This window comes from Physella acuta, unplaced genomic scaffold, assembly GCF_028476545.2.
Source record: "Physella acuta isolate Inbredline_101_S28 unplaced genomic scaffold, ASM2847654v3 ptg001837l, whole genome shotgun sequence".
NCBI classification, from domain to species: domain Eukaryota; kingdom Metazoa; phylum Mollusca; class Gastropoda; family Physidae; genus Physella; species Physella acuta.
The window spans coordinates 154,821-162,910 of NW_026733346.1; the positions used below are offsets into that span (position 1 = coordinate 154,821).

At 33.6% G+C, this 8,090-nt stretch overlaps 1 protein-coding gene across 8 annotated transcripts in view; it reads left to right on the forward strand.

Annotated features, from left to right (window-relative positions):
- The window catches only part of LOC131930756 (roundabout homolog 1), a 131,494-nt gene extending 123,503 nt beyond the window's left edge, over positions 1-7,991 (forward strand). For 3 of the 8 annotated variants that reach the window (XM_059287357.1, XM_059287361.1, XM_059287365.1), the window contains 5 exons: positions 1,033-1,254; positions 1,813-1,953; positions 3,020-3,079; positions 3,629-3,846; positions 4,574-7,991. In XM_059287357.1, the coding sequence (XP_059143340.1) occupies positions 1,033-1,254; positions 1,813-1,953; positions 3,020-3,079; positions 3,629-3,846; positions 4,574-4,588 (656 nt within the window). In that variant the 3' untranslated portion in view covers positions 4,589-7,991. The remainder of the gene's footprint in view (positions 1-1,032; positions 1,255-1,812; positions 1,954-3,019; positions 3,080-3,628; positions 3,847-4,573) is intronic. The other 5 variants (XM_059287358.1, XM_059287360.1, XM_059287362.1 and 2 more) reach the window with 5 other exon arrangements.
- The last annotated feature ends 99 nt before the right edge of the window (positions 7,992-8,090 follow it).

Sequence of the window (8,090 nt, forward strand, 5' to 3'; positions counted from 1 at the left end):
GCATGCAGCAATCAGATTCATACTTGCCCAGTTTGATCTTAGCTATTACTAATAGCTGTATTTAGCAATATAACACCTGTTAATTGTATTCACTATTGCTTTTTTAATTATTTTTTTTTATTTATATTTAGACAGCTTTCTTATGTTTTTATTAGCAATTTATATTTATTTTAAAATTAAATTGGCAATATGTCAAGTGCTTCTAAAAATTAAATTTGCTTAATTTTAATGCTAACAGACTGGTTAATGAATTGACTGGCTAATGAATTGACTGGCTAATGAATTGACTGGCTAATGAACTGACTAGCTAATGAAGAGACACCTGAATAGCATGGAGCCTTTGGTCAAATTTCACACCATATTTCCTTAATATTCTCATCACGTCATAAAATATAAAAAATAACTTCAGTTTACTAAAATTATAACAATATAACGTTAAAAGTTAGCTTTCATTTTTGCACAGAATATAAATTCACTTTAATTTCATTTTTTTTTAGCCTTTCTTGCCTAGCTTAGACTTGTAGTATTTTATAAATAGCTTCCCTTAGTATGATTTTATTGATTAGCTCCCCTTAATACAATTAGCACAATTGCTTTCTTTTCCTGTTTGCTTTAACTAAAACAGCTTTCTCATAGAATGCTTTTGCAATCGTCCCCAGTTTGTACACCTGAAAAAAAAATAACACGAGTGCGTTGATACTAACACATCATTTACTGCAGTGTATTCTGTAAAACACTTAATTTCTTGTAGTAGATGTAGATCTTTTATGCCCATTGATTTAAAACAAGCTACTGCTGATGTGTTTTACTTTAAACATATAAAAATTAACTTCTTAACTAATACAATTACTTAAGAAAAAATATTTTAATTATTTTAAAATTACTTTTTATAGGAGTAGTTAAACGCAGTAGTCTAGTAGTTTAAACTTTTTCTTGAAATTAAAAAAATAATACACTCTAACAATAATGAACTAATAATACAAAATCATCCCTAACCCCTCCCTTCATATGTCACTGCCCGGTTGACCACAGGCTCCATGTTAACAGGGTGGCCAAGTCAGACAGACTCTGACGAGGTCAGTCACGACGAGGTCAGTCACGACGAGGTTGACTTTCATGAACAAATTGATGACATCAGTAGCTCATCTGACTCCTCCTTTCTGGCAGATACTGATTTTGCCTCGGCCGTGGCCAGGGCAGCTGAGTTGTCCGGCATGACCGTGGTGGGGACGACAGTCTCTGACCCTAAAAATAGTGAGTGCTGTTATATATTTATTTATATCAGATCATTGAAAACACATTGATATTTCAGCTGATTATGCTTAAAGGGATAAATCAGACAATAGAAAAAACTTGATATTATTATTTAAATTTAATGTCTATAAATGTTTTATTTATTAAATACCTATCAAACAAACTAACTAAGTTTGTTTGACAAGAGGATATTAATAACTATTTTAATACATTTCGATTAAATATTGAACTAAATATATAATGCAGCCTTTCATTAAAACAAATGATTATAAAATGTGTTTTATCAGGATGATAAGAATAATATTAATTAATCTTAATTTAATTAGTTATTTATTTATTAAGAATCTTTTTGAGAAGGCTTTTACATAAGTATATAAATTAATGTTAGCTAGATTTTTAATTAGTTCACTTTATCAGGCAATAACAAAAGTATGTAAATTATTGTAACTAGGCCAATTCATTGTTGTTCACCAGGCTAATTAATTTGTTTATGTACCAGGCAATAATAAGATTATTTTAATTAATGTAGTTAGGCTAATTAATTTGTTTGTGTACCAGGCAATAACAAGAAGTACAGAAAACATCGAGCCCCTCCCCGGGCACAAAGCCCCTACAGTACAGACAGCAACATGAGTGCTGTCGTCCACAAACCCTACCCCAAGTCAGAGAGGAAAAAACAGCTGATGGAGCAGGGTGAGTGTAAGTCATATGTGTTGGCCCAGTCATCTGGGTCATTGTTAGCCCAGTCATCAAAGTCATTGTTGGCCCAATCATCTGAGTCATTGTTGGCCCAGTCATCTAAATCATTGTTGGCCCAGTCATCTGGGTCATTGTTGGCCCAGTCATCTAAATCATTGTTGGCCCAGTCATCTGAGTCATTGTTGGCCCAGTCATCTGGGTCATTGTTGGCCCAGTCATCTGAGTCATTGTTGGCCCAGTCATCTGGGTCATTGTTGGCCTAGTCATCTAAATCATTGTTGGCCCAGTCACCTGAGTCATTGTTGGCCCAGTCATCTGGGTCATTGTTGGCCCAGTCATCTGGGTCATTGTTGGCCCAGTCATCTAAATCATTGTTGGCCCAGTCATCTAAATCATTGTTGGCCCAGTCATCTAAATCATTGTTGGCCCAGTCATCTGAGTCATTGTTGGCCCAGTCATCTGGGTCATTGTTGGCCCTGAGTCATGTGAGTCATTGTTGGCCCAGTCATCTGAGTCATTGTTGGCCCAGTCATCTGGGTCATTGTTGGCCCTGAGTCATGTGAGTCATTGTTGGCCCAGTCATCTGAGTCATTGTTGGCCCAGTCATCTGGGTCATTGTTGGCCCTGAGTCATGTGAGTCATTGTTGGCCCAGTCATCTGAGTCATTGTTGGCCCAGTCATCTGGGTCATTGTTGGCCCTGAGTCATGTGAGTCATTGTTGGCCCTGAGTCATTAAAGTCACTGTTGGCCCAGTGTCTTCAAAGTCATTGTTGGCCCTGAGTCATGCGAATCATTCTCGGCCCCATCATCTGTGTGAATGTTAGGCCTCAGTCACTGCAAGTCTTTTGTTAACAAAGTTTGCTGTTGGCACTAAATTTCATTATTAAATTTGCTAATTTTGCACTGTAACGAGGTAGTAGATGCATGACAATGACTTATGTTACAGGTAAATGTTTGTATAAACCTGGTATGTAAAAAAATAGGAGAGTGAAGTTTTTAATTAAGAATTGATGTAAAATAAAAACTACCCAAACATTATAATTAATAGGCGTTTTCCTATTTTCAGCAAGAAAATATGGACAACGAAAAGATGGAGGCATGCAAGATTTAGAGATAGAGGAAGGCGGTAGGTTTCATCTTCAACTTCAAATTTTCTTCATCTAATGCACTTCATAGCTAGAAAAGCCAGTGCATTATTATATTGTTACTTCCCCTTGCACATTACTTTGCTTCATCTAATCTTAGAATTTTTATATTAAAATAACATTCTTATACTAATAACAAAATGTTTAATTTTTAAAATCATTTCAATTCTCTTTTTTTTTGTTGAAATAATTTTTTTACATTGGTTTTAAATATAGTTTTAGCTCCCCCCCCCCCCCCATCATTAATTCACTAACATCTAGGTTAGTTTGGCCACCCAAAATTTTGTAAAATAAATTAAAACTCACTAAATAGCATGATATTTATCTACATATCATGATTCTACTAAAATATTAAGAACTGGTAATAAGACTTTTATTTGATTTAGATTGACCTGTTTATGCATTTTTTTTAAACTCACCAAATGTATCACTGCTTCATCCCCATCAAATGCTTTAATTAACCAGCACATTAATTAACCAGCACATTTTTTTTTTTTGCTTAACCCTTTGCCGTCTGCCTGTCCTCACAGAGCTTGACCTGCCTGCCTACCACAGACCCTTCTACCCCACCCTCCCTCTTTACCACAATAACGGTATGATCCGGTCAGGGCACGCAGGTGACCACAGAGCACCTATGCTACATTTTGAGATAGGGAAAGAGGTGTATGCTAGCCCCACTTTCTCCACCCCCCAACCTTCCACCCCTACTAGATCAGTGGCCTCGGCCGCTACCCTAAGCTCAACAGATGTAAGTATGTGATCACCATCATATAACTAGAGCTTTGTTTTATCACCATCATTTACCTAGACCCTTGCTTTGTTTACTAACATTATCCCTTTTACTCACATATTAGTTACTTAATCAGCTGAGTCAACTTTTGGGGCTAGAGGTGGTGGCTTAAATGTGCAATTAGCTATTCATGTTAGTATTTAAAATGTACAGTATACACATTCATTGTTGTTAGTATTTTAAAGTTTTATTTTAAAATTTAGATCATATAAATGACACATGCCTCAATGTTAATAAATTAAATTTTTTAACTACAAGGTTATAAGGTTAATCAGAACATGAAAAATAAAGGCTTATAAATGACATTTAAATATTTTAAAAATTTATTGATTTGGATAACCACTAGTAGTATTTATGATTATCTTAATACTTCACTTAGTTGTTTTAAGTTTTAGATTAGTATGAAGTAGTACAACAATCATTGAATTTAAATGCTCTACTAATTGCTTTCTCCCTGCTTAAATGCTAGTTACTTCCCTTACCTAACTGCATAATTAAATGATTTATGTAACCTTCTACATGACAAAAATTCACTAAAATATCTGGATTATTTTTATATGCATCAACAATTTCATATTAAAAAGTAAAATCTTGCACTAAATATTTATAACATTCTTGCTGTTCATTGATTTGTAATGTGAAATAAAATTTTTTATAGTTAATTTTTTTTTACTTTCTCTACTAGATCCCAATAATATGAACACATAGGAAAATCAACACAAAACAATGAGACAAAGCAACTCAGGGCCAGCTACTCTGATCTCATGCTATCCAAGGGAAAAAAAAACTCAGCAATTTCAACGGGTTTTTAAAAAAAAGGGCTCTTAAGAAAACTGGATTTGTAGTTTCCTAAACTCAAATACTTCTGTTTCAAATTTGTCAGTAGAGATTCAGAGATGGAATATCACTAATCGGCTTTCAGTTGACATAATCACAGAATAAAACTGGGAAATTCAATAATTCAGTCAAATTCAACCACAGAATGAGGCAGGGTGAGTGAATTGTGAATTCTGATATGGATGTGAATTCCTCATAAGAAATGAATGGATTGTTTTTAAGAGAACATTATGCATAAGTATGTGTGTGTGTAGACAATGAACTAGTGAACTTTCTGGCCAAATTTCTGCAGCCAAAATTTAAAAACAAACTAAACAGGATTTGGCCATGCAAGGGAAGTCACTGGGTGTTTAATCTGAAAGATCAGTCAGCTGGGTTCTATACACAAGAGAGACAACTCTAATTATCAACACTTGCAATATTTTTATGTGATATAAACAAATTAATTATTCACTATTGAATTTATATGATGTAAAATGATATTTTTAAAAATTGAATTTATATGCTGTAAATTGCGTTGGTTTCTTTTAATGAATACATTGTGTTAGTTTACATATAAACTGGAGCTTGTGAGTCAATGAGTGTATGTGCGAGAGGTAACTCACAAAAAAAAATGTTTCTTCTTCGTGTATTATCATTAAAAAACTGGAATACATATATATAACCACCCTTGTTAAGTTTTGTTAACATGTTGGAAGAAAGAGGACATTTTTGTTAACTTCCATTTTTATTTTCATTTCATTCCTCCATGAAATATGAATATGTCATTGTCATGCAAAAACAACCTCCACTATACTATGCCACTTGTATAATCATGGTAAATATATAAGTTTTGTTTTTGGTAGTTCTAGTTCCATGTTTTTATACAACCCTTTCAATCAATGATGTCTTTAACTCCAGTTTTTATTTTATTTTTTTTTATTTTTAAAAGCAAAGCTGGTGGTGAAAGACTTAGAACATGTTACATGAAGTTTCGAACCAACAAACTACTTCACTTGTGTGTTTTTATTGTTTTGTTGTTTCCCATAGCAACCTACATAATATGCATGGAACTGTCAGAACACACGGGCAGTGATATTATTTTTCATGGATAATTCAGAGGTGTTAATTAAATATGTTTCTGATATTTTAATAAAGTCCTCTATTACCGTAGATGTGGCTGAGTTTGAATATAGTTTTTATTATGCAGTTTATGAAATTTCAGCTAATAATAGATATTTTCTCTCCTAGAAAAGTTGTAAATATCTTAAAATAAAGAGAACTGGTAAAAAGGGACATAACTGTGTTTGTACTTACTTGAGTATTTTTAATACTTAAGTCCCTTGGCTTGTAAGTGCTGAGAAAAATTTCAAATGGGTAAACAAAAGATATCTCTTTCCCTCCTGCATTTTTTTTTTTTACTTTTCACATAGTTATGTATAATGTCAAACTACTGTTGTGTACATTGATGTCAGATGATGTGTACTACGATGACATGTGCACACTGGTACATGTGTTGCGTACACTAAGCAGAATGTGATGTAGGTGTGTAGCTTGCTTGTGTCAGTAGATAAAAAGGTCTAAATCAACTCTTGCCACTTTTCACATTTAACATTTCAAACTTATGACATCAGCGTGACACTCACATATAAATATGACACTGACGTCACTAGGCCAGTGTTTTAAACAAGTGACTGTCACATGCCAAATAGGCCAATACTCGATACCTCTAAAATAATGTCACAAGAGCCAACCATTTCCTCCATATATAATATAAAGAATTGTTTTTATTATTTCTAAAAATCTAAAATAAAATTTAGAAAATAAAATGTTTTTATATTATTCAAAACAACTTGTAGATGTATAATTCACTATTATTTATTTGAAAAAGATTTTGCTTGAATGAAATCCATTTTTACAAAAATTCCATATTGAACAAAAACAATATCCCATGATGCAACTGTAACATTTGTATTTTAAAGTTTCCTGTCCTGTTTTTGAAGCTCAAAAACTTGTTTGTCCAGATCTTTTTTCTACTGGTTGCCATTTTAAAAATGTAACAGTCAACAATTTCAGTTGTGTAAATAGCGTCAATTGTGTACATAGCTAATGGCTTGCTTTTATGTAACTATTGTATAATAAATAATTTATTCAACATAGTCTTACTGTGACTTAAATCTTTAAAAAAAAGTCATAATTCAAATACATTTATAATTTTGGTACATTTATAATTAATTTTGGTATGGTTAAAGTTTTTAGTGAATTCATTATTTAGGTCAGTTCATTAGCCTATAGAAAAATGCACTGTTTTTATTTTGGTTTAGTTAGATAAAATGTTTTGTTGTCTCATTATCTTAAATGTGAGGTCATATAACAGTTTAGGTATAGAGAGTATCATTCATCTATAGAATACATTTTACCATAGTTATGCTAGCATTTCACTTCATTGAAATTCTTCTTGCTCCCATAATGAAGCAGGCATTCTTAAACTGCAGACATTTTATTATTGCATTGCAGCAGACATTAATGTTCTGAAGACAAATTTGATCTGCACCATCATACCAAGAAGACGTCAAGAAAATCAGACATGATGTAGTTTAGCTAGGGTCAAAGTTTGACCAACTGGCCAGTCATAACATCTTGCCATTGGTGTTAAGCTGTGGGGGGCTTCACCTCATGATCTTGTTCAATTTTCCTACTTTTGGTTTCACAATGTGCAACGTTAGAGAGCTTACCTTAGGCTGTAGAAGACAGGTGCATCTAATGCTAGTATAAACAGGTGTGTCTAAGGTTCTTAGACAGGTGTGTCTAATGCATAGGGGTGGTGTGTCTCAGACTAGCATAGCCAGTTTATTGCCAGTTAAGAAGGTGTGTCTAAGACTACTATAGACAAATGTGTCTATTGCTAGAATAGGCAGGTTTGTCTAAGGGTAGCCTAGACAGATGTGTCTAAGGCTAACATAGAGAGATATGTCTAACTCAATCTAAGACTACCATAGACAAATGTGTCTATTGCTAGAATAGGCAGGTTTGTCTAAGGGTAGCCTAGACAGATGTGTCTAAGGCTAACATAGACAAATGTGTCTATTGCTAGAATAGGCAGGTTTGTCTAAGGGTAGCCTAGACAGATGTGTCTAAGGCTAACATAGAGAGATATGTCTAACTAAGGCTAGCATAGACAAAGGTGTGTCTTGTTTGGTTCAACCTTGTACAGTCTCCATCTGTTGATTCATGTCATGTGCGTTTATCAATGTATTGATTCAATAAATAAAGCCATTGTTACATTTTACACACGTTTCTTGCCTTGTGTTTTCAAATTTCTTGCCTTGTGTTTTTAAATTTCTTGCTTTGGGGTTTTAACTACAAAGCAGCCAGCAACATGTTAA